This window comes from Heterocephalus glaber, unplaced genomic scaffold (assembly GCF_053883595.1).
Source record: "Heterocephalus glaber isolate CG9 unplaced genomic scaffold, H.glaber_assembly_v1.0 deba00001531, whole genome shotgun sequence".
Taxonomy (NCBI): Eukaryota; Metazoa; Chordata; class Mammalia; order Rodentia; family Bathyergidae; genus Heterocephalus; species Heterocephalus glaber.
In genome coordinates this window covers 22,734,154-22,760,765 of record NW_028258329.1, presented here as the reverse complement: position 1 = coordinate 22,760,765, position 26,612 = coordinate 22,734,154, and the positions used below count along the sequence as shown (strand labels likewise).

General features: G+C 47.8%; 1 protein-coding gene and 1 pseudogene across 3 annotated transcripts in view; both read left to right on the top strand.

Moving 5' to 3' along the window:
- Positions 1 to 2,904, top strand: part of Cemip (cell migration inducing hyaluronidase 1) — a 135,535-nt gene extending 132,631 nt beyond the window's left edge. For 2 of the 3 annotated variants that reach the window (XM_004852889.3, XM_004852888.3), the window contains exon 29: positions 338 to 2,904. In XM_004852889.3, the coding sequence (XP_004852946.2) occupies positions 338 to 465 (128 nt within the window). In that variant the 3' untranslated portion in view covers positions 466 to 2,904. The remainder of the gene's footprint in view (positions 1 to 337) is intronic. The other variant, XM_021264907.2, reaches the window with a different exon arrangement.
- Positions 2,905 to 10,349: 7,445 nt separating this feature from the next.
- Positions 10,350 to 11,543, top strand: LOC101713957 (actin-related protein 3 pseudogene; annotated as a pseudogene).
- The last annotated feature ends 15,069 nt before the right edge of the window (positions 11,544 to 26,612 follow it).

The window sequence follows — 26,612 nt, the reverse complement described above, 5'->3', positions numbered from 1 at the left end:
AGAAATTGATTTTGTGGACAGAGGAGGACACTGAGACTCAGAGACCTGCTGGTGACCATAGGTCAGCTGGAAGGAGGCAGGATTTCTAGGAAACCCACCTCCCAGCCTGCCCTATGCCCTGCATGCACAGAGCCACCGCAGGGCTGGCAGTGAGACTCAGGGAGGCCTTCATGCCCCAACCGAGGGCCAGGCGCCATCCCAGCTGGGCCCAGAGCTCTCCCAGGAGACACGTCCTGTATGGCCAGGAAAGGGAGTGTTGAATGCGGCCCTACAGAGGGGTGGGCGGTAGCCATTCTCTCCTGGGGCCTTGCTCACATCATTCATCACTGCTTTGCAGAGAAACTGGCATTCATTGGCTACAAAGGCAGCTTCCGGCCCATTTGGGTGACTCTGCAGACTGAGGACCATAAGGCCAAAATCTTCCAAGTTGTGCCCATCCCTGTGGTGAGGAAGAGGCAGCTGTGAGGATGGTTGCCACCTTGGTGCCAACGCAGTGGACTCTGACATGGACCCTTGGCTCCCAGCCCTGTTCACAGCTACCCAGGGAGGTGGCTCGTCGACCCTGCCGGCCAAGGGAAGACATCAGAGACCTCTGGTGCTGCCACCTGCCCCAACTCACTCACCTACCTGCAGCCAGGGCAGTGTTGGCCTCTTGGGTGCTTCTCTCCTATCCATGCCTCCTCTGTAGGGGTCTGAGGTGGTCTGGGTTGTGCTGGCTGCAAAGGTCCATTTTGGCTAGAGCCTAGGCCCAGGGAGAAGGTGGCAAGGACTGGGTCACCTGCAGATCCCGTGGTCACCAGCAGATGTGTCAAGGGGACAGGTGTACAAATGACAGTCCCGGCCCTGAAGAGATCTTTACTCCTGTAAGCAAGGACGAGCCCTCACTGTGCAGACAGAGCTTGCAAAGTGCAGCTGGGAACCCGGGGAGTGGCTGCCTCTCGGGAGACTCCAGGGGCACATTGGGACCAATGCCCTTCCGCTCTGAGAAGCTGGAAGTCTGCGCCAGAACCCAGCAGCAGCTGAAAACAATCTTCCCAGCAGACTAGCCGGATTCGAGGGCTAGGGCCCATGGGGCAGGAAAGTGCTAGCCAGTGGGTAAGGATGACAGGCAGAGAGGCTGGAGAAGTGAGGAGGAGGCCAGTGCCCACCAGAGTTGGGGCATCGAAGTGCCTAGGAGGAGGCACTGGGGCTGGCAGGACCGAAGCACTGTTTGTTGGTGGCGAGGGGCAGGTGGCCTCTGGAATGACTCAGCAGTGAGGATTTTTCTGCCACCACCTAACAACAGTCAGGTGACTGCAGGGTCACCCTTGCCCTCTGTTAGCCAACCCATGTTGGCCAGAGACAATCAGAGGGAGGGCCAGGCTGGGCCTGTGCCACCCAGATCTGAGGATCCAGCTCTCAGAGGGTGCAGAGCAGGCCACTGACACAGCCCCTGTGCTGGGACATCCTCATACTTCCCCCAGAGCTGACCAGCTATGGACCAGCTTGTCCATAGCCTTCAATCAGCAGTGGGGAAGACAAGGCCCTGGGCTGGGAGAAGCATGAAGCCTGGGCAGCCAGGGCCCCTTTCTAGCAGTCGCTGCCACACCATGTTGCCTCCAAAGCTGGCTTGGGTAAAAGGTCCCTAAAGTAGCTTCCAAAAACGAGTCTGGTCCCCTTCATGGGAAGAGAAGGATCAGGAAGAACAATCTTTGGCTGACTGCTATTTTCTGCTGGCCCTCTTCTGGTTGTCGCGGTCCTGCACTGCTGTCACTTTGCTCACACTGCCTGCTATCTCTTCCCCGGAGCCCAGCAGCAGTGGTCACTTCCTTGGTGCTACTGCGTTTGCAGTCCCATGGCAAGGCCTGGCAGACTGCATCCTCACAAGTTCCTGGTGAGCCACGTTGGCTCATACAGAAGTCCAAAGAGCCTGCTGTTCTCATCTACTGCTCAGGGGCCTCTGGGTCCCACACCAGCCCTGGGCCACTCTGGCTGTGGCCTCCCCAGGGCTCATGAGTGCATGTGTCTCCTTCTCTGGCCCAGCCACAAACTCTTTCCTTGAGAGAGGTCTTGCTGGGCCCCTCTGTCCCTCTGCACCCCTGAGACCCCATCCCAGAACCCATTCCCCAGGCTAAACCAGACAGGTCTTGCCCATCAAACTGGGCTTCCAGCTGCTGGGAGGTGACAGTGGGACCCTGCCTCTTAAACACAGCTGCTTTGAAGGCCCAAAGCATGGGAAGGACCCCTTCTGGGGAGCCTAGTGGGCAGGAGTTACACTGACCTCATGCCCTTCTCGTCTAATGTTGTTGGATTCTCCAGCTCTTCCAACACAGGGGTCTCACACTGTGAACCACTTAGGATGTGATTACTTTCGGGGTGGCCAGGAATGTTGAATGTCTTTGACTCAGTTCATTTCGAAAAATATCTATTGGAAAGTTCTCAGAGTTGTACATATGTTTGAGACTACAGGATCTGTACATAAAATTTTCTTTCCTAAAGTGTTCACCAAGAGGCAATGACTAGGTGCTTTCTTGGTGGCACGGATCTCCTTATTGCTTAGAAAACTGTTCTTGCTGCTCTTTCTGTTTGTAAGTGACAGTGAGTTAGACCTCTAAGGAAAACAACAGTCCTCCAAAATTCTTGTCTTTTTCCTGTTGCCGAATTAGCTGGTCCTTTTTCGGGAGTTGGATGTACAGTGTCTTTTATATGTAAACATTTCTTGTATGTGCCACCATGAACAAAGATATATTTTCTATTTATTTATTGCATATGCACTTCAAGAAGTCACTGTCAGAGAAGTGTTGTCTTAAACGTCATGTCGGAGGGTGTTCTCTGGACTGCTTTGGAGGGGTGTGCCAGAGCCAGGGACATCAGCTCTGGTTTGGAAAACTGAGATGTACCTTAGTAAATATACAAAGGATGCCACTGTCTTGTCTGCTTCTTTCATTTTCCTCATTTTCAACCACTTATCTAAGCAGGGTTAGATCAATGTGCTCACCCTCTGTCTGCTTCTTACGTCTGTGGCCCAAGAGCTACTCATATGACTGTGCCCAGGGTGCCCGGAGTGCAGGAGGGCTGGTCCACTGCAGAGAGGACTCATGGGACCTTTCCTCCTGGGCATTTTTGCCAGAGGCCAAACACGATGTCTGAGAGGAGTGTGGAGGCTGAGGTGGGAACTCGGGTCCAAATCTAGCTGGCAGGCAGGTGGTGCCAGGGCGGGTGAAGGCACCCTTGGCACAGGTGGGGTTCGTGGCCTACAAGCAGGAAGGGGCAGGAACCAGCACAAGTGAGCTGGGTCAGCTGGGCCATCCAGGCAGGCAGCCATCAGCCACATGTGGCTTCCTCTACAGTATTTCATCATGGAAACAGTGCAAAGCTCAGTATCTCATGTGCACTGGCCACATGGCAAGAGCTCTGTAGCCACATGTGTCTTCTCCAAGCTGGACCACAGAGATGTGAACATTCCCATCATCACAGGAAGCTCCTCCCCTGACGATTTCCAGGGAACTACTGAGACTTATACACTGGGATTTAAAAAAAAACAACAAAGCCTCTATATCCCTGCTGTATCCAAGTAGGTGTGTGTGTGTGTGTGTGTGTTTCCAGTCTGCTGGAAGGGGCTGGTACCACACTGGTGGCATCAGGCTGTCAGTGAGATAAGACATCTGGTAAACGAGCTGTGAGTGTGCTGCATCAGGTGTGTGGTGGGCACTGGACAAGCAGAAAGGGGCCACATGTGTGCTGCACTCGGGAAGAAGACAGAAGCACTGCTCTGTGCCAAGCTGGGGATGCCAAGGAGTGGCCTGGCCGAGCTCTTCACATAGAGCAATTACAATACCTGGAGTGGCCAGACCAGGGAAGGTCCACCAGCAGAGATGGGACTGGAGGCAGCCGAGGAGTCAGGAATGTTAGGCTGAGCAGTGACCAGGCCCTGGGCTCCAGGATGCCTGGCATAAATCAGGGCAGAGGTGGGAAGGTGGGTGGGCCGAAGGATCTGACGATGGGGTAGGGCCACTAGTGACTTCTCAGCCAGAAACGTCCCCATGAATGGGCATCACAGCAGAGGCAGCTGGGAGGTGCAGAGGGTGGCTCTGCAAAGAGGTACTGGTTGGGGACATGACTCCCAGCTAGCTGAGAAGCCACATACAAACCAGTGTGCAGGGCTGGGCAGGCGCTGCGGCTTCCACATTCATCCCTGCAGCCATCACCAGAGGCCAGGGGGGTCACTGTAGAGAGCACTGGGTGGGCCCTGGGTTGTCCCCATGGAGACAGACAAGAGGATGTGCTCCACCCAGCCAGCTTCGGGCACAGAGGTCCAGAGGGTGCAGAGAGAATGGGTGGAGCGGAGATCTCCAGGCCCAGACTTCCTGCCGAGGGCACAGCTGGAGCCAGAGCTGGAGGCCCAAGGTGTGGACCAGGAAAGGCAGCGGGGAGGCACAGTGGGGTTCGCCCAGGGAGCTGGGGTGGCCTTGAGGGTAGAGACGGCTGGAGTGGAGCACATCTGCCTACGTGAACTGAGGTGGTATCCGGCCCCATAGCCAACGGGACACTCAGCTGGCACTCGGTGCCCTTTGGGGGCCAATGCCTGCATCTCCATCCTGCCTCCCTGCCCCCAGCTGGGCCCTCTGGCCACAGCCCACTGCCTCGGGGGTCTCCTATGCCCTCACCAGCGACCCTCTGTTGCTCTGCAAGGTGGGCTCTGCTTGGTCTCCAGGAGCCACCCATTCAGCCCCTTCTCCCTCCCGCCAGGGCCCGGCCACTGTGTCCCCCTCACAGCCATCACTCACCCCATCTGCAGAGCAGGGCTATCTGATTCTCCCAGGCCAGCAGAGCTGTGCCTCACATGTGTACACATGTGCTGTGCTCAGCTTGCAGAGCAGAGGAATAGAAACGCCATCTCTTCCCTCCTGCTGCCACCTCGCGGCCCGCCCTGTGACCCCACCCAGCTCCCTCAGCCCAGGGCCGGGGACATGGGAGAGGCTTTCTCCCAGGGGCAGGGGAAGGAGTAGCACACAGAGGGGGGAAGTAAGTCCACAGGGCCTGGCGGGGCCCCATCCTCAGGGCCAATGTGGGGGAGAAAGAGGGAGAGGAGACAAGATGGGGCAGGTGGGGCAGACGTGTCACTGGTCCCGCCCTGCCCTCTTCCCAAAAAGCGCCGGAGCACAAACAGAGCAGAAGGCATCATGAGAGGCCCCATTCAGTGGCCCCTGCACCGACGCCATGAGCCTCACACCACCAGGAGCCAGATGGCATAGCCAGCTCTCCTGCCCTCTTCCACCTGTGACCTGGTGGGCACAAGCTGCATCTTTAGGAGACCCAGGGCAGCTGTTGGCAGCCATGTGAGAGGTGTGGCTCTGATGCCACCAGGAGCCCTGGAAGTAGAAACGGGGGCAGCAGATTTACCAGGGGCCGCCCAGCCAGGGGGTCACGAAGGACGGAGGCTGAGAGGTGTTCCCTTGCTCCCTTCCAGCAGCGTCCCTCCTGGAGAGGAAGATGAGGGCCGCCCTCGGGAGAGCACAGGTTCACATCTCATGCGGGGTGTACACACGTGCCAAAGGAAATCACCCTGTAACAGACGAGTGTGTGGCAAGAGTGGCCCTTGGGCGCCTGTCCTGAAGAAGGCAGGAAATGAAGAGTTCAGGAAAGGGGAGGGTGGCACAGGGAGAGCTGATGGCAGCTCCTGAGGTCCCGGAGGCCCTGAGAGAGGATATGGAGGGAGCAGGGCCAGAGCAGCTCTCAGACAGCTGATGATTACTCAGAAATGAGGGCTGGGTTAGAATCCAGGATGTAACGAGCCCAGGTGTGAGGAGAGGGCAGGCACAGGCTGAAGCAGGGTTAAATTCTGTCTTCCCTGCGGCAGGAAGATGTGTTGTGCTGTTCTGGACATTGACGGGTTTGTAATTACAGGTTTAGCGGTGAAAACAAAAACTAATGATGATAATTAATCCCATTTAAGAGGAGACATCTCCTTTCCAAACCACTGCAGAGGAGAAAAGCAAATAAAATACAGCCTGCACAGAGAGAATAGAAAAGTTACCACACAAAAACACAGGATGACCTCACAGCACATGGGTAGGGAGCTGGCAGAGCGAGCCAACTGTTAGTCACAGCAGGACACAAACACGCTCCCTTCAACAATCAGACCCTCAGGTCTGACGAAGAACGCAAAATAAAATCATTTGCTGCCTCTGGGCTGATTACATGATTGCACGTCAGCAGCTTTCACAGGCCGCCTTCTCTCTCAGAGGTTAAATCCTGCTGAAGTTTCCAGGATTGGAAGGAACAGCGAGCCCCAACACCACCTCACCACACACACACAGGCACACGCGTGTGCACGCACACACACACACGCACAGATTATGAAGAACTGTTCATGCGATTGTGGAGACCGACAAGTCCTGGGCAGCTGGAGACCTGGGAGAGCAGGGAGAATCCAAAGTCCCCTCAGAGCTGGGCACCAGCACGTCCCCTCTCCTCAGACCTCCACTTGACGGCCATGGCCCATCCACCCTGGGAGGGCCTCCTGTGTGCTCCACGTCAGCTCCAGCTCCAGTCGCATCCAGAGCATCCGTATGCTGAGTTAGTCGGCTTTTCAGGGCCATGACAGAACAATGTAAGAGGAGGAGAGGTCCTGCTGGCCCTCTGGTTTCAGAAGCTCCAGCCCACACACAGCCCTGTTGCCTTGGGCCTGTGGTGCCTGGCCCATCACGGTAGGAGTACGTGGTAGAAAGGACCTATCTGCTGGTGGTGGCTGGGAAGCACAGGCAAGGAAAGTCCGGGCTGCAACTCCCCTTCAAAGCTGTATCCCAGGGACCTCACTTTCTGCCAGAAGGCCCCACCTCTGAGGGCCCCCCAGGAGGGCCACAGGTGGGGCCAACCCTTCAACGCATGGCCCTTGGGGAACATTCAAGATCCAAACCACAGCACAACATGCCCTGAATCATGTCTGACCAAATGTGGGAGACACTGGCCCAGTCAAGTGGACACATAAAGCTAACCAGCCCAAGCAGCCTCTTTTCTTCCTGATTTCTTCCAAATCGCACGAACTGCAGGAGGTTAGCTGGAGCACAGTCTTGCTGAAGATTTAAGATATTGGGCATCATTGCCCAAAATCTGCTGCACCCTCCCATTCCTGGCACAAACACCTGAAGGGAATCCCTGGCTGGGCTGCTTCTGGAACACAGGGTTCTCCCTTCTTTCTGGGGCACAGAATTGCTGTCTCTCCCACCACCGAAAACACAGGCCCTGGGCGTTTCTTTCCATATCCCAACACTCACCATGGTGCTCTGCTCAGCGAGGCCTTTGTCTTCTGGTCACTGCCCCTCTGCCGTCCACAAAACCTATACTTGGGGTCTTTCCTTAAAGTGACCAAGCTGTGCCAAGGACCTCGACGTATAAGTATAGGGCGGCAGATGACGGCTTCCCCTGCATCCTGAGGCAGAGCTGCTAGGCTTGTCCCAGAAGGACATGGAGAGATGTGGGTAGCTCAAGCTCTGCCACCCACTTCCACCAAAGGAACAGCAGCTTGGAGAGTCACTGCAGGGGGCAGTCCCAGCAGGAGATGCAGAAGAGCAGGACAAATGTGCTCCCCCAAGCAGTGTACCCCTAAACCAAGGGAGAGCGTCCAAGACACCCATCTGGGGAGCGTGGGAGAGTCTTCAGGAAGATGAGCCTGCTGTTTTGCCCTTAGCTGAGGCCTACTGAGCTCCCCAACCTCCTGAGATCCTGGTGTGAGAGCTCTCTGACACCAGATGGAGGGCAGCTTCCAGGCAAATGCACTTCCGCTGTTCACCTGGAAAGGGTAGAGGAGATTCCCCAGAGCCAAGCTCAGGGTGGAAGTTATCTCAGCAGCCCCAGGTGAGCAGGGTGAAAGGGGTTCTGCCCCGATGGCTGAGGGACCAGGAAGGGATTCCAGACAGAAGCCGCAGTCTTCCTTACAGGGTAGGAACCAAAGGAAGAAGGGTTTTGCTAGAATTTTACTGGAAAATGTGTGGGTCAGATCAAAATAGGTAAAGGGGCACCTTGCAAGAATCCCGGAACACATCCCAAGGCCAAGAGCCAACATGTGGACCCCTGCTGCAACAGAGGACACTCAAGGGCAGTTAACAGGAGTCATGGATGACTTTTAACCCCGCTCCTCCAGTCCCTCCCTGTGTCCCCAGCTCTGGACGAGCTGTCAGGAGCAGGGAGAGATGGGAAGAGAAAGAGCGGGAGACGGAGGTGGAAGAAGAGAAGAGAAACAGAAGAACTTGGGGCTCTGGAGGAAGAGCAAGAGCAGCCCCGTGCAGGTAAAGGCACAGGCAGAGCAGAGCCCGGCTGTAGCACTGTGGTGCCCAGCGTCAATTCTCCCACCCAGCCTGCAAATCTCTGCTTGTTTAACGGCGAGTTTCCACAAACTGCACTAGGCAGCTCATTGCTGGCAGAAGGCTGAGTCAACAGAGCCGCTCTGGAGGCAGCACTAAGAAAAAAAGCAAAACTCTCTCATGGTCTGTAACTCACCATCAGCTCATCCGACAACCAATTACAGGGCCTGCAAAGAGGAATGTGAGGATTGCTACTTACTTGAAAAAATTAAGCTGCATACATGGGATTCTGCTTATGGGTGTCTTTTAAATAGAATTATTTTCTTCTCACATTAGAGAGGAAAAACACTGGATGTGACTGAAGGATGACACCATGTGGCGGAGGGAGGTGCTTTCCTAAACAGGCCCCAGAAGTAACACTAAGGTCACTGATGTGACTACATAAAAACATTAAAATTCAAAGTTCTAAATGACATTGAAGATCCACACACAAAGGAAATGAGTTTGAAATATTTACCTCAGAGAAGAAATGAGTTCTCTCTGGATTCTGGGTCACTTCCTCTTTGCCCCACATCAGTTCCATTCCTTCCCCAGCATATCTGCCAGCTTTTCATGGCTGTGCTGAAATATCTGCAGTAACTCCTGTTACAGAGAGGTGTGGTCAGCTCATGGAGGTGGAGGCTGGAAGTCCAAATGCAGGGCTCAGACTCTGGTGAGGGCTGCCTTCAGCTGCTCCGAGTCATAGCAGAAGTCGGGTGTATCTGTGTCTTCCAGATTTCTCTCCATTCCTTAAAAAGCCAACAGGATTAAATTATGAGGGCTCCACCCTAACAACTTTATCTAATCTAATCCCTTCCCAAAGGCCTCACCCCTCAACACCACAGTAGAATTAAGTTCCACCTTTTTTATTTTTTATTTTTTTGGTACTGGGGATCGAACTTGCTTGCACAGCAGGCAGCAAAACCACTGGGCTAAATCCCGGCCAAGTTCCACCTTTTTAATACTATTAACACAACACTCTTGATTGAGTTCAGGGAGAAGCCATATTTAGACTCTAGCAGTCACCCTGTTTAGTGCCCCAGGAGGCTTTGTGACCCACTCATAGCCCTCAGCCCTCTGGCTCCCTGCTGGGCTTGGCTAGTTGGAGGAGCCTTCAAGAGATGGAAGGAAGGAAGAAAGTAAGGAAGAGAAATGGAAGGGAGGAAGGGAGGAAGGGAGGGAGGGAGGGAGGGAAGGAGAAGGTAGGTTCTGGTCAGGGATTGATTCCTCCATCTGCCTCCTTGCTGGGCCTCTGTGGATGGCTGGTCCCCCACAGAAGACCCACAGGCCTCCGGGTCAGTGGCTCTCTACAGAGCTCTGCCTCCACCCGAGAAACCACTCTCTCTCTCCTGGTGTCACCAAGCCCCCAACTTTTGCAAGCCCAGAGTTACTGCATTGCTCCTTGTTAGGGTCCTCAACTTTCTGCATACAATTTGCAAATGGTCCTGTCATTAAATGCTCCTTACTGTGATCTTGGCTTCCCGGGGAAAGGTGACGTGAGGGGAAGAAGTTGTAGGGTGGGGGCAGGAGTGAGGAGGAGGAAAGAGAGGGGGAGGAGGAAAGAGAGGGGGAGGAGCCCGGGGAGGGGCAGGGACTGCCTGCCTGCCTGCCTGGGTTGCGGAAGTGGTGCTGCTGACGCAGCCTGCTGCTTTCTGGCTACTGCTTGGGCTTCCCAGCTTTCTTCCCCGGGACGGAGAGGACAGCCCAGCTGTGGATGGTCAGATAGCTCCCATCTCCTGCCGCCAGTTCCTGCCCCTAAGCAGCACCGAGCAGACGGCGGCGGCAGCGGGAGCAGCAGCAGGCGAGGAGGACGATGGTGGACGGCTGCCGGTCTGTGTGGTGGACTGTGGCACTGGACACACAAAACTAGGGCATGCTGGAAATACAGAACCACAGTTTATCATCCCTTCCTGTATTGCTATTAAGGAGACAGCAAAAGTAGGTGACCAAGCTCAGAGGAGGGTGATGAAAGATGTTGATGAGCTAGACTTCTTCATTGGTGATGAAGCCATAGAAAAACCTACATATGCTACAAAGTGGCCAATCCGCCATGGTATAGTTGAAGATTGGGACTTAATGGAAAGGTTTATGGAACAAGTGATCTTTAAATATTTAAGAGCAGAACCTGAAGACCATTATTTTCTTTTGACCTAAACTCCACTGAATACTCCAGAAAACAGGGAATATACTGCTGAAATAATGTTTGAGTCCTTCAACGTTCCAGGCTTGTACATTGCAGTGTAGGCTGTTCTTGCCTTAGCTGCATCCTGGATCTCAAGACAAGTAGAACGGACATTGACTGGTATGGTAATAGACTGTGGAGATGCTGTTACTCATGTCATTCCTGTGGCTGAAGGATATGTGATTGGCAGCTGTGTTAAACATATTCCAATTGCAGGACGTGATATAACATATTTTATTCAGCAACTGTTGAGAGACCGAGAAGTAGGAATCCCTCCAGAACAATCCCTGGAAACTGCTAAGGCAGTAAAGGAGTGCTATAGTTATGTATGCCCAGATTTAGTGAAAGAATTTAATAAGAATGACACAGATGGATCAAAGTGGATTAAACAGTATACTGGCATCAATGCCATCTCAAAGAAAGCACTTTCCATTGGTGTTGGCTATGAGAGATTCTTGGGACCTGAAATCTTTTTTTACCCAGAGTTTGCTAATCCAGACTTTACACAACCTATTTCAGAAGTTGTAGATGATGTAATTCAGAATTCTCTTATTGATGTCAGACGTCCTCTCTACAAGAATATTGTCCTCTCTGGAGGTTCAACCATGTTCAGGGATTTTGGACATTGCTTGCAAAGAGATCTGAAAAGAACTGTAGATGCCAGGCTCAAATTATGTGAGGAATTGAACGGCGGTAGATTGATGCCAAAACCAATTGATGTACAAGCTATCACACACCATATGCAGCAATATGCAGTTTGGTTTGGAGGATCAATGCTGGCTTCCACGCCTGAGTTCTACCAAGTATGCCACACCGAAAAGGATTATGAAGAAATTGGACCTAGCATTGGTTGTGACAATCCAGAGTTTGGAGTCATGTCGTAAAATTGGGGTTACTGGGGTTAGGGAGGTGGAGAAGAGATAATCTTTCAGATATCCTGTTTTGTCTGGATGGCTGGTTTTGAGGTTTTAAACCTGACTTGAAATAGTAAGACTAAACATGATTATACAGGAATATTTTAATAAGCGTATCAACATGGAGATGTAAAAGAGAGCCAAAATGATTTTTTTCTTTAGATTGAATATTTGAATCTTATTGTAAGAAAAAGAAGTGGGTTTTAGTTCTTTCTGTGCCTTGATATTCTCTATATTATTGAATTATCAAAGATTTGATGAGATTTATCTGTATGTAGATAGCTCTATAATGCTTGAATTGTACACTTCTAAGAAAGTTAAAGAAAAACTGTAGTATTTGAGAAAAAAAAAGTGACCAAGTAAAGGATAAATTTAAAAACAGCTTCATGAGACTTGGCGTCCACACTTACGGGATTCCAGTTATTAGGATATGAATTGCTTCCATTTTCCTCTCTGCCTTATTCCCCACCAATGGTTTTCTTTCCAAGTGCTTTTGGAACTAAGAAGCTAGTATCTTGGATTAACTGGTGGCTGCTAGTGCTTTCTGATTACTCGCATCTGTTTCTTGCTTTAAAAGGAAAGTAAAGACAAGACTGTTGGACCAGTAAATAAATAAATAAATGTTCCTTACTGTGACCTGCTTTCTCCCAATACTTCACAGAAGAGAAGTTCTTACAGAGCAGCAAGCAAAGTGCCAAAAGAAAAATTGAAAGGGGCAAATTTACACGAGAAAAATATAAATGGAAAAAGGTACATGTAAAGTTTAACCACCTTGGCAGTTATACGACGAAGTCGAAACAACAGTGAGGTGCTGTTATTTACCTGACAAGTAGCAAAAGGACTAATGAAAGAGACAAATAGGCACTATTAGACAATGATGTTAGAAGAATAATTTGGTACAACTTTTCTATAAAGCAAGTATTATGTAAAAATGATTTCAAAATATGTGCAGATTCTGGTTCCAAAATTGTGCCCAAGAGTTTACCTTAAAGAAAGAGCTACAGCACTGCAAAAAGGATTTATGAAAAGGACATTCTTTGAAGCACTGTATGTGATAATGAAGATTTTGAAATAACCTATCAGAGATTGGTCAAATAAATTGAAGTATATCTGTCTTCTCAAGATAAGGGTTGAAAACGATTGCTGAAGAGTTGATAATTATTAAAGCTGGGAATAAGGAATGGGGATGTATTATACTATTCCCCTTATTTTTTGCACTTTTATTCAACATTTTCTTGATGACATGTTTTTGAAAACTAGAAATAACCATTTTAGAAAATATTCAGTGTTATGAATCAAGAGCCTTAAAAACACTCATTTTCTTTGACCCATTAACTACTTATCTGGGAATGTAGCACTGGAAGGAAAGCTTAGGTATAAAGATGTTCACTGTGGCATTATTTATAGTCAGCTGATAGATTCAAAGAACCTAAAAGAGCCAAGCTCAGTGGTGTACATCTGTAATCCCAGCACTCAGGAAGCTGAGGCAGGTGGATTCCTGTGAGTTCAAGGCCAGCCTGGGCTACATAGTGAGACCCTGTCTCAAAAACAGAACAAAATCCCCTCAGAACCTAAATGTCCGGCTCTTTGCAATGATGAAATAAAATACGGTCTCATTTGATGAACTGTTAGACTGCATGGAAATATTTACAAAGGGTTTGGGAAACAGACTAGTGATTCACAGAGCAGTTTCGGGGGCCTTGTGAGTTCTGGGGTCACAGAGCACTTCAGACTGAGAGACCTCAGAGCCCAGCGGGCCCATCGCGAGTGCTCGCTCACCTGTGCACACACACGCTCACACTCCTCCAGCTCTATGGCTTCCTGGAGCGGCCTCTGGCCTTGGCAGTGTCCTGTCCCTGTCTCGGCCCCGCTGCCGCAAGCGGTGCCTACCTGTGCGAGGCCTTCTCGGGCCTCCCATGCATCTCCCGAAGCACCTGTGAGCCCTGGGTGTGGCCCTGAGCCTGGGCCTCTCCGCCCAGACTGTGCCCCTCCCCGTCTTGGTCACCGGAGGAATTGGCCTGAAGTGGCCACCTCCTCCCTGGAGGCCTGGGAAGGCTGGTGCATTCAGGCTGAGACCCGGAGTGGTGCTGGCTTCTGGCCCAGGGCGTGCAACGATACAAACTTAGAGGCAGAGCTGGGGCAGCACCTTCCTTACCCTTACCCTGCAGATCTCACAGAGGAGCGCAGGCCTCAGGAGATCTGCTAGGCAGGCTCTAGCCCAGGGCAGTCAGGGCTGCCTGTGCCTCAGAATAAGGGTGGCCCTTGTCCTTTTCCTTCCAGGATCTCAATTCCAACCTGGGCAGGACTTGCTCCCCTGTTTACAGAACACCAGGTTTGGCACCCACTGTCACCACACTTGGGCAGTGGGAGGTGAGGATCAAAGGGCCTGTGTCTCCAGCCCATCCCGAGACCTCCCTGTCCCACAGGAGGAATGTGGCAATCAGCCTGGTGCAGACAGAAGCAGACCACACGTCCTGGGCATTCCTGACATTCCACCCAGGGCTGCTGCGGCCTCGCCTCTGACACTGCTGCCGCCACGGAGGCCCCCTTCGCCTGCTCTGCAGCTTCACCTGGGAACCTCAGCAGACTTCTCTGGAGGGGAGAATGAAGCTGCTCTGGGGCTGCCCGGGCCCTGTGCACCAAGACTTCAGTTCCCACAGGCAGGTGGCCAGCTGAGGTCAGGGTGGGCAGAGTCCAGGTGTGTGTGGCTCCACCTCCACCCTGGTTGTACTCAGACTTCCCTGGATGATCCCTGGTTTCTGGCTGTGACACTGGGCAGGACTTTGTGAAATCTGCTCGCCAAAAACTTCCTAGTGACAGCAAACAGCAGGGTCAGCCTGCAGTGTCTGGCAGCCAGGGCCTGGGGGACTGGATGCTCTGCCATGTGCACTGCACTGGGCTGGGGCATCTTTATGGAGCAGCCTCTGCAGCCGTACACCCTCTGTCCATTTGGGCAAGGATGTGGTGCCTCAGCAGAGCAGAAGGGCCTGTGGGTGCCTTGCTGCCTCTGCCTCCTGTGCCCAGGCAGAGGGCTTAACCCACGAGCCTCTGTTCACCTAGAACCCAAATCACACACACCAGTGGTGTCAAGTGACATGCACCTGCTCCATGTGGCCCTGCTCAGAGTCCTTGAGACAGTTCTCTGCGTGGAAGCCTGGTAGGCCCATCGAGTCAGGATGACAACTGAGAACGCACAGCCGGCACCCGAGAGCCAGATGGGCACCTCGCTCCACCTGGCCTCATGCTAATGCCCCCTAGTCCCAGGCTTGCAGGGTTTCAAGAGGGCATGAGACCGGCTGTAAGGACCGGGCAGCCACGCAAGTAGAGGTCCCAGGGATAGGAACAGCTCACTCCCCAGGCTGTCTGGGGCTGTCGTGGACTTCAGAGCCTGAGGGCTCCAGTCCAAGTCCCGGCTTTGTTGCTGTCCTGTGGTGGGACTCTGGAAAAATACTGAGCTGCTCGGGGCCTCCGTTTCCCTGTGTAAAATGGGCATGATAACACAGTACATACGTTGCACGCGGGGACCTTGAGGGGGTGAATGTTAGAGAAGAGCACAGGGGTTGGGTAATCCCTGAGGATTCAGAGAGAAATTCAGAGACAGATTTCCACAGATAATTTGCAAACACAGTTGAGCAATGTGCTCATTAAAATAATAGCTGAGGAATTCTCACCCAAGAAGCAGCAGTAGTCACAGCCATAATTGCGGGGAAAGCCAAGGGGTTCATGGTCTCTGCCGCCCTCTGGTGGCCACGTACTTGAATTTTTCAAATTGATTTCAGAGCGATGGTTTTGGAAGATGGTGCTTAGCCAATCACTTTCCCAAGCTGTGCCTGGGGTTTGCGGACTATAAAACTGTTGTACTTGACAAGGGTCTTACGAAGGAGGTCGGGCACTGGCTGGCTGGATGATCACAGGAAAGTTCCTCACTCTCTCCAGCCACTCTGGAAACTGGCCTCCACCACCAGGAAAGAGAAGTTCTCTTACATGTGTGTAAACCCTAAAGTCTAGGCAATTTACCAAACCCCGTGTCAAAATATAAAATAAACATAGGTGTTACGGCACACTCCTGTAACCCTAGCGTTGGGGAGGCTGAGGCAGGAGGATTACTGAGAGTTCAAGGCCAGCCTGGGCTACATAGTGAGTTCAAGAGCCAGGCTGGACTACATAGGAGACTCAGTCTCGGATAGACAGACAGACAGACAGACAGACAGATGGATAAGAGGTGGGGATATAACTCAGTGCAAAAGCCCTGAGTTCAAGCCTCAGTACCAACAGAACAAAACAAAAAATCTGCATTTGCTATCATAATTATCATCAACATCTCTGCTCCCTAGCTCCAAACAAACTTCTATACGTGCAACTCAGCCCCTCTTGTTTTTCTGGACAGTTTCCTCTCAGACTTTGTCAAAGAAAGCCAGAGCCTGACATTAGTTAAAGCCATAAGAACAGGTTTTCACCACGAACTACTGTAGCAGGGCTGGGGACTCGAGTGTAAAACTGGGCTAGGTTCCAAGTACAGCAGGACAAGTGCGGAGTCAGTGCCAAGGAGCAGGGTGGGGGCCTGAGGATGCCAAACAGCTGAGAGGGAACATCAGGTTGGGGGATTCTTGCGGAAGGTGGGCCAGGGTCCTTAGCCATTACGGGGCGGGGGTGGGGGTGGCGAGCACAAAAAACGGGTCAGATACCTGGTGTGATCAGAAATCAGAGGAGAGTGGTTGTTAATAAACTGACTACAGGGTTCTTGCTAACCTGGTGGCACCAGCCTCCCAAGGACAGGGGCTGCAGGGTGAGCCCTGGTGGGCTCAGAGGAGCCTGAGTGGAGTTTGGTCAAGAAGGGGATGTGGTTCCCAACTGTAAGCCCTGCCACACCCAACCTATCCACAAGAAACTCAAAGGCTTCCCACAGGAAAGCACTCTGCGACAGATTTCAGTCACAGTAATTTCTATGTTCAGTAAAAATACACACATTGCAAAGCTCAGGAGAAGACAAAGGGCTCTCCTTGTTCGCCTTCCTTAGCCTTCTCTACTCAGGTGGGACTTGGCCTGCTGAATCTCATGAGGTACCAATCTCAAGCCAGTTCGGTGGTAGGAACCTGACCCTTTATATCTAATCAAGCTCCCCTAATTGTTTCCTGTAGTTCACCCCCACTCTTGGCTATACACCCCAGCCATCTTCATGGTAGTCACAGTTGAGTTCAAGCTCTTCCCCTCACTGTAACAGGGACCACACACCTTGAAAAAGATCTTCCTTGCCATCTTTAACAACTGTCCAGTACAAAGTTTTTCTTTAACAGAGACCACTAAGAATAAGAGCAAGAGAACAGGTCATTTTCACAGGCGGCACTGAATTTTGGTAAGCACAAAGAACATAAAATCTCATTAATTAAGCCTGCAAATAACATTTTATACCTATTGAACTAGCCCTGGTACATAGGTGATCAATAAATATTTCCTAATGAGTGATGAATTTAAAATAATGTGGATGCTATGATTTATATCTGGATATCCCCCTAAAGCCTCATATGATCATCTTTGGAAGGTGACTGGATTATAGCTGACCTGCTGGTAGGAGGTTCAGACTGGTCAGAAGAGGAGGGTCACTGTGGGCGAACCTGGAAGGTTATATCTCCCTTCCTGGCTCCTTTCTTACACTTGCTGCTTCTCGACCACCATGATATGAGCAGCTCATCTTCACCATGCCCTTCTGCCATGCTGTTCTGCCTTGGAGTCACCTGACTAAAGACTGATATGTGAGCCAAAATACACCTCTTCTCAAGTTGTTAGGGTTGGGTGTTTTGTCCCATGACGAGGAAAGTGACTGAGAGATTTTGGTACCACAAGTGGGATTGTTGCTACGACACTCTCTGACCATGTGGTTCAGAAGCATTTGGAATTGGTTCATAGGAGTTTGGAAAGGTCTGGAGATGCTGGCTAGAGATGACCTAGAACGCTACAAGTCAAGCTTGATGGAAGATTCTGGTTGAAGCTCAGAAGATCAGAATGCTGACAGAAACACAGACAGTAAAGACCAGGCTCGGGAGGTTTCAGTTGGAAACAAGGACTCTACTGGTGTTTAAACTCCAAGCCATGTGTTATGCTCTGACGAAAATTTGTCTACATTTTGCTCACAACCTGAGATTTTGCAAGAGCCCGAGATTAAGGGTAGTGGACTTATTAAACTGGCAGAGGAAATTTCAAGGCAGCCCACCACTCAGGCTGTGGCATGGGTACTGCTGGGGGGGTTTAGCCACCTCTACACAGAGAACCAAGAGCAAATGACATAGCAGAATGATTTTAAGTTTTGAGTTTCACCAGAAAAGGAAGCTTCTATAAAGTTGGGCCTGTAAAGCCTGGAGCAGAGGAGACCTTGGTTCCTGAAAAGATTAGCATTAAAATGAAGCCAAGTACTTTACAACAAAACAATAGAAAAGATGGCTTGAGGACATCAAAGGAACAAGCAGGGCCCCACCCTTCAGTTCAAAGTTGCAAAAGTTAAAGACTTCGCTTTGAGAAGAGAGCCCCAGGACGCTCTGCTACAGAAGGGCAGCCTAGGGAATTGATTCCTCGGGATTGGGATTTGGTTCTCCGTGCTCAGTCATCTAGGCACTCAAAGGCCTCAGCAGACATGATGCAAAAGGGCCTGGGTACTGCTAGCTGGTGGCAGTCCTTGGCAACATTCATGTGGTGCTTGTTTTATTCGTGTGCAAAATGCAAGAGTTGTAGGGTCAGGAAGGCTTCCACCCAGGTTTCAGAAGGCCTGTGAGGTCAGGCAGTGTGTCCCTGAGAGAGCAGTGTGTGAAACTGTGAATGTGAAGCTGGAAGTGCAGTGAAGACCCCAGGAAACTGGAGAAGCCAGGAATGTGGAACATATAAGAAAAGTGGTAGACAATTAGCAAATCCAATGGTTAGATTCAATGATGACCTTGTGGGGAAATTTGATTTGGTTCACTACCAATTCGATTTATGACCAGAATTGTGGAAAGAATGAAACTTGTGAACTTAGGTACCACCATAGCTTCCTTCTCTGCATTTCTGCAACCATGCCATGAGCAGCTCTCCTCTGCCATGCCTATCTGCCATGGTGTCCTGCCTTGGAGCCAGCCAACTGGGGACTGAAACAAATGTGAGCCAGGACCTGTCCTCCCTTAAGGTGGAGGTTTGGATATTTTGTCCTAGCAATGAAGGAAGTGACTGGGCAGTGTGATTCTGGTGACTTTTTGGTAGAAGTGATGGGTTTGCTCATATATTGGTGGTGACAGTGCAAATTGATGTAATCCTTTAAGAATTAAATGGCGGCCTACAGTAAGACCATGTCCTTTGTTCTAGTACTCTTAAAGTCAACGAGAGCACTAATGCAGGGAGAGGGGCTGTTTATTTCAATGTTTTGGACAACTGTAAATAACTGAACTCATTCAACATTACAGAAGTCACAGAAGGCACTGACATGGGCACACACAAGGGACTTTGCACACCTGCTCTGTCTCATCCTACAGACGGTCACAGAGTGAAGAAGTCACAGGGAAGATCAAACCAATGGCAGAAGCTTCTTCACAACCCCCTCAAGTGAAAAGTTTAAAATCAAGAGTCCTAAACTCTCAGAATCTAATGAAAACCTGAATTGTCACACTAGGTCAGAAGCTTAGGGCAAGTTTTGAAATTTTGCCAACAGGTGTTCTCAATCCTCTGCTCAAGCTGTTTCTCTAGTAATGACTCAGCTGTCAAGTCATTCAGTCTCTGGCTGAAAGAGGTTTTGACTTGGCAACCCAGGGTCAGGTCATCCATGGGGCAGATGCTCACCTCTGGCCCCAAAGACTGTGACCATCCAGGGAGACAGAGTAGGGAGAGGGTGGGGCACAGGCAGACACTAGCAACATGGAGACCTCATTATGATGCAATGCTAAGCGGGGAAAGGTGAAAGCAAAATTCCACTTCTGCTCTGATGACAGTGATGTGTGTACAATGTTCAGAGATAAGGATATGGAAGACCCTCAAACAGGAACAGCTTGGATGGCTGGGATGGTGTGTTGACTGGTATAAGTTCTGTCCTCTGTAGAGAGCTTTTAGCATCTCTCTGATGTTATTTTAGTTTGAACCAAGATTTCAGTTCTTCCTCTGTAAGCAAGAATATGGGTATCCAGGAAATTGGAACTTTTAAGCATGGATAAATAAATACCACCAAAAGACTGCTGGTTTAAGATAGAAAAGCAACCCAGACCTATATGTCTCACCCTATCAGATTTGATCTTTAAAATGTTCATCTTTGAGTGTGCATGTTTTGTTTTTTTGCTTAAATTCTTTTATTGGTACATTTCAGGTTTACAATATGTTTACATTTCTCATTGGGAATTGTACTTGTACATGATGTATCTTGGTTCTTATTTTTTCCCCATTCCCTGCCCTCCCTTCACCCACTTCACCCTTCCCTATTTACAAACACTTTATTCCCATTTTTTCTTTTTCTCATAATTTTTCCTTTCCCTTCTTTCCTTTCCCCTTCCCCTACCCCTTTGGACCTTTTCTTCCTATTGCATGTGTGTTTTAAGAAAAGGTTTCATACTGTGTTCCAGGAAGGTAGGTGTCTGTTTTGATACAAGGTCCCATTACTTCTTCTTTTTTTTTTTTTTCTGAGTGTCTCCCTATGTAGTTAAAGCTGGTCTTGAACTCATAGCAATCCTGCCTGCCTCAGCCTCCTGAGTGCTGGAATTACAGGTGTGCATCACCATGGCTGGCAATAATCTTGTTTTGTTTTTTTGAGATAGAGTCTTACTATGGAGATCAGGCTGGCCTCAAACTCAGGGAAGTCCTCCTGGGTGCTAGGATTATAGGCATGCACTACCATGCCCAGCTCCCCACTACGTATTTTAGGCAGGCTTTGAACTCATGTTGTCCAGGCTGGCCTCAAACTGTGTTTCCCTGAAAATAAGACCTAGTTGGAAAATAACCAGAGATCAAAATGCCAGCCCCATCAGCCCATCCTGGCCTTCCCTGTCATCACTTTTCTCTTGTTCAGTGGCTGCTCTGTAAGGCAGGGAAGACCAGGATAAAAATATCTATTTCAAAATTGCTAAGAGTAAATTTCGAATATTCACCACACAAAAAAAATGGCAAGTAGGTGACAGATGTTAATTAAATTAGCTTGATGTAATCATTCTACCTTGTGTATCTCAAAACACCATTGTACTCCATAAATACATTCAGTAATTATGTATCAATTAAAATAGTATTTTAAAACAAGCACAGGAAGATAGAGGCCACCTTTCAAGCAAGGCCACATGCAGTACTGTCCTGGCTTGTCTCTCTTCCCTGTTTGGTGACAGAAAAGCAGGGAAAAAGCAATATTCTTCCCTGAACTGCAGCTCCCAGGGAAGCAGACAGAGCCCAGAGCAGGACGGAGAGAGCAGGGAGACAGCTCTGAAGACTCATGGGCAATGGCTGGGACATGCTGTCTGCTGAGCGTGGGTAACAGGAGCAAAGCAAAGATGGGGCATCTCTCCAAACATCATGGGATTCAGAAGGCAACAATAACAAAACCACACCATGCAAACAGTCAGTCTATTCTGGAAAAAAACACGACCAAACGTGAATTCTCCATTTGTACTTTTTTGAGTTCTAGGACTTAATAAAAACTTGAATTTGATAAAAAGTTCAAAGATGAGATAAAAATTGAGTATTTAAAAATCATTTCAGAACTAAGAAAAAAATTGGTGCCCAAAACACCAACACAAAACAAAAACTAAGACTAGAAGGGAGACTTACAGAAAGATGGTGGAACGGTGAACAGCAGAGAAACAACATCTCTGAGATTTGGTGTCCAGATGCTGGAATACAGCAGTGTGAGAAAGAGGGGGGAAGTTGGTCTCCAGGACCCGGTAAGGATCTGAAGCAAGAACTGAAGCCCACTGACAGTGAAGAGAGACCTCAATGCAAGAGGTGGAAAGCAGCACTTTCTCCCTCTGCCCTGACTTGCTGCATGAGAGGGGCAGCTTGAACCTTTGGATGCAGTTACTACTGGTGATCCGAGTCCTTCATGGAAAAATGCAGGAGTGGAACATAGTAGTGGAGGCAGCAGACTGCAGTGGCTGGTGAGTTGTGATCATACGTCCCCTAGGAGAGGACAACTGTCCAGTAGCCGTCTTGCAGAGAGGCTAACTGCGCTCAGAACTTCTGGTTGGCTCCATCCAGTGGCTCAGTGTCAGGGTGCAGCAAAACCGAGTTCAAGTTTGCAGATCAAGGAGCCAAGTTCAAGCCAGGAGGCATGCAGTGTCATAGGCTAAACAAATTGGGTTCCAGCCTCATAGCCAAAAACCAGCCTGAACTTCAGTGGAACTAAAGGTGTAGGATCACTAGGATTATTCACCAGTCCACTGCAAATCTACAGCTGGCTTGCTGGGATTAATCAACATGGGATCTGGGCTCTGTATGCCCACTCTGTATACCAGTGAGAGCAGAGATACACCCTGAAGTAGACATTTATGTTCTTCTTTAGCTTTTTTTTGTTCTTATTTTTATGAGTGTGAAAATTGTTCTTTTTGTTCTGTTCTTGTCTTTCTTTTCCTGTCTTCACCAGTTTCCCAAAGTTCATGTGATCTTCCTTTCTCCCCCAGCCTTGCTTCTAATCTCTGCCTCTTCTTCTATTTCTCTATTTCCCCCCAACCTCTTTTAAATTTTTTCCCCTGAAGGTAAAATCGCCATTTTGAGCACATATTTACTGTATACAATTTTTCTGGTTCTGGTTCATTTTAGATTTTGTTATATAACCACAAATATAGTCATAGAGTTAAAGGTGGCAAATTAATACTTAACCATAGTTTGTCATTTTCTGGGCTGTTTATGCTATTGGTATTGCTGATTGTACTACTTTAGCCAAGGTGACATCATTGTTCTAATCAGTTGTTCCTCCTGGTATGACAAGACAAGAGATTGCCTAAAGGTCATAAACAATACTATAGGTCAGTGCCAAAAAAATCCAAGGGCTAGGTACAACAGGCAGCAAGTTCTCATCCACAATAAATTGAAGAGGTAGGATCTTGCAGCAGACTAAAAACCCAAAAGCCAGCTACACCTAGAAGACACCTCTGAGAAGTAGTCATTTCCTAAGGGTTCTCAATACTAGCAATAAAGCTACCTGGCATAAGCAATTTACAAGCACCAATGGAGGAATTAAACTAAAAAAGAAGAAAAAGAAAATGAGAAGACACAGAAGTAAGATGCAACCCCAGACTTCCAGCTCGCCAAGGGCAAACCCAGTGGGCAATGAGGTGCAACACTGTCAAAGCCACTCACTTGGACTCTCTGCAGTGGTAACCGTGGAAGTAAAAAATGTTGAACTTCAAGAAAAAGAAGAGCAAATCAAGACCAATCCTCATATGAGGGAGGAAATTATAAAGATCAGAGCAGAAATGAATCCAGTTGAGACTAAGAAAACAATACAAAGAATGAAGAGTTGGTTCTTTGAAAGATTAAATAAAATTGACAAACCGTTAGCCAACCTTATAAAAAGGAAAGAAAAAAACCCTCAAATCCATGGAATTAGGAATGAAAAGGGTAAAGTCACAACAGATCCTGCAGAAATCCAGAAGATCATCAATACCTACTTTGAGAACCTGTATTCTAATAAGATGGAAAACACCGAAGAAATGGACAGATTCCTAGATAAACATGAATTACTAAAGCTGAATCAAAAAGATATAAAAAATCATAAATAACCCAGTAACAGTCAATAAAATTAAAGGTGTAATTAAAATCCTACCAACAAAGAAAAGCCCAGGCCCCAACAGATTCATTGCTGAATTCTGCAAGAAATTTAGTGAAGACCTAATGCTGCTACTTCTCAAACTCTTTAATGAAACTGAAAGGGAAGCAATATTCCCAAATTCATTCCTGGAAGCAACCATCACCCTGATACCAAAACCAGAAAAGGATCCAACCAAAAAACAGACATACAGGCCAATCTCCCTCATGAACATAGATGCAAAAATCCTCATTAAGATATTGGCAAAGAGAATGCAGCAAATCATCAAGAAAATTATACACTACAACCAAGGAGGATTCATCCCAGGGATTCAAAGATGATTCAACATATGCAAATCAATAAATGTAATATACCTATCAACAGAGCCAAGGACAAAAACCTCATGATCATTTCAATGGGCACAGAAAAAGCATTTGAGAAAATCCACCACCCATTCATGATAAAAAAAATTAAAAAAAAAAAACTACAGAAAATTGGAAGATGGTCTTTATCTCAATCTGATAAAAGCCATGTATGACAAACCAACAGCCAACATCATACTAAACAGACAAAAACTGAAAGCTTTCACTCTAAAATCAGGAACAAGACAAGGATATCCATCTATTATCACCACTCTTACTCAATTTAGTTCTGGAAACATTAGCCAGAGCAATTAGACAAGACAAAGAAATAAAAGGAATTAAGGACAGCAAAGGAAGAGATTATCATTATATGTGGATGACAAGATACTCTACATAGAAGACAACAAAAAGTCCACCAAAAGACTTCTAGATTTAATAACCAAATTCTGTACCATTGCTGGATACAAAGTCAATACTCAAAAATCAATAGCATTTCTGTACACAAATAACAAACTGAGAGAAATCAGGGAAACACTAACTTTCACAATAGCATCCAAAAAAAGAAATATACCTAGGAATCAATCTAACAAAGTAAAAGACCTCTACAATGAAAACTACAGAACTTTGAAAAAGGAAATTAGGATATCAGAAAATGGAAAGATATCCCTTGTTCTTGGGTAGAAAGAACCAATACAGTGAAAATGGCCATACTTCCAAAATTGTTACTGATTGAATGCAACCCCAATTAAAATACCAACACAACATCTCAGAATTAGAGAAAACAATCCTAGAATTCATTTGGAATGAGAAGAAACCTAGAATACCAAAGGCAATTCTAGGCAACAAAGGGAAGGCAGAGGGCATCAAAATCTCTGACTTGAAATTATAGTACAAAGCCACTGTGATAAAAACAGCATGGTACTGGCAAAAAACAAAACAACAAAACAGATCTGAGGATCAATGGAAAAGATTAGAAGATGCAGAAACAACTTTACACTCAGCCACCTTATCTTTGGCAAAGGAGCCAAACACTTTCCCTGGAAGAACTACCTTTCTACATACCAAAGATTAAAACTGGACCCATATCTCTCACCAAGCACTAAACTAAAATAGAAATGGATCAAAGATCTAAATATTAAAACAGAAACACTAAACCTGCTAGAAGATAGGTTAGGTAGAATTGGTGTAAGAAGATTTTACAAACAAAACCTGTCACACAGGAACTAGCACAATCATAACTGGGATCTCATTAAAAAGCTTTTGCATAGCAAAAGAAACCACCAACAGAGTGAAGAGCCAACCCACAGTGTGGGAAAGAATTTTTGCATAATACCTAACTCAAAAATTTAGCCTCCCCTTCAATTTGAAGACCCAATCCAAAAATGGACATCTGAAATGGATACACTTCTCAGATGAAGAAGAGGGGTTTTTTGGTACCGGGTATCAAACTCAGGACCTTGCACTTGCCAGGCAGGCACAGTGGCGCCACTGAACTACATCCCTGGCCCTCAGATGAAGCAGAAATGGCAAACATATGAAAAAATATCCAACATCACTGGTCATTTGAAAGATGCAAATAAAACAACACTGAGATTCCATCTCACTCCAGAAAGAACAGCTATTATCAAGAAATCAACCAATAACAAATGCTGGCAGGGTTGTGGAGAAAAAGGAACCTTTCTCCATCATTAGTGGGAGTATAGACTGGTGCAACCACTATGGAAATCAGTGTGGCAACTCCTCAAAACAATAAAAGTAGAGGTTCCATTTGACCCAGCTATTCCCCCTCTTGGTTATCTTCTTGAATTAAAATTCATACCACAGTGATATAGTCACACCTACGTTTATAGCAATAGTTTGTAATAGCTAAATCTTGGAAACCACCCAAATGTCCATCGATCAATGATGAATAAATGATAAAGATGTGGCTTTTTTATACAATGGAGTATCACTTGGCCATAAAGGATAAGCTTGAGACATTTCTTGGTACATGGATGCACCCTGAGACTATACTCTTTAGTGAAATAAATCAGACACACGTTTAAATACCACATTGTTTCTCTGATGTGAGAAATCAAAAGTGTAAATAAGGACTAAAATGTACAAGAGATACTGGGAAATGGGAAGAAAATGTTCAAATGAGAAGGGGAACAAGGAAGGGGAGAGAGGGAAAGGAAGCGATGAAAAAAGAAAATGGAAACAAAGCTTTTGTAAGTAAGGAGGGGAAGGGTTGAACGGAGGGGAGGGAAGTGGGGAACAACAAAACCAAGATATATCCTGTACAACTACAAATTCTCTAAGATGAATGTTATTATATGTATCTAAAATGTACCAATAAAAAATAAGTTAGAAACAAAAATAGAAAGTGCATTTTTTCAAAACAATGGAAAAAAACAGAAAAAGCTGAATCTGCAATAAGGCATATTGCAGTAAGGCATATCATGTTTTATGATTAAAAAAAAAAGACTTTTCCTAGCAAAATTACTGTTAAGAGAGAATTCCTACAATGTGATAGAAAATGCAGTCTTTTCTCAGAGGAAAGACAAGCATGGCCTCAGATCTCTCCAATTGAGCGAGGTTTGAAGTTCTAGGGAAAAAGCAAACCCAGATGACACCCCCAACACTGTCACTGGAGCACAAAGGCTGACACCATGGCTACAGAATACTATGTGCCACATCAGTGTGGAATAAACACTACTAAACAACTGGGTGACAGGAGTTCACAAACTCCTTCATCTTGACTAGTCCTGAACACATGCTACATAGGTTAATTAAAAAAGAAAAAGGCTTAACGTCATTAAAGAAACCACCAGAAATACTAAAAATAAAAGCAGAACTCAAAAGCCACAGGATTATCCAAGGGTGGTGGCCCATGCCTGTAATCCCAGTTTGCAAGGTTGAGGCAGGAGGATCCCAAATTCAAGGATAGCCTGGGCAACTTACTGAGAGCCTATCTCAAAATAAAAATGTCATAAAGGGGCTTGGGGTGTAGCTCAGTGCTCTCTGGATTCACTCCCTTCAACACACAAAAAAACACAGTAGAGGGCCTTAGGAGGAATGTGGAAAGATGTACATATCTAATGAAGTTGTCATGTTTCAAAA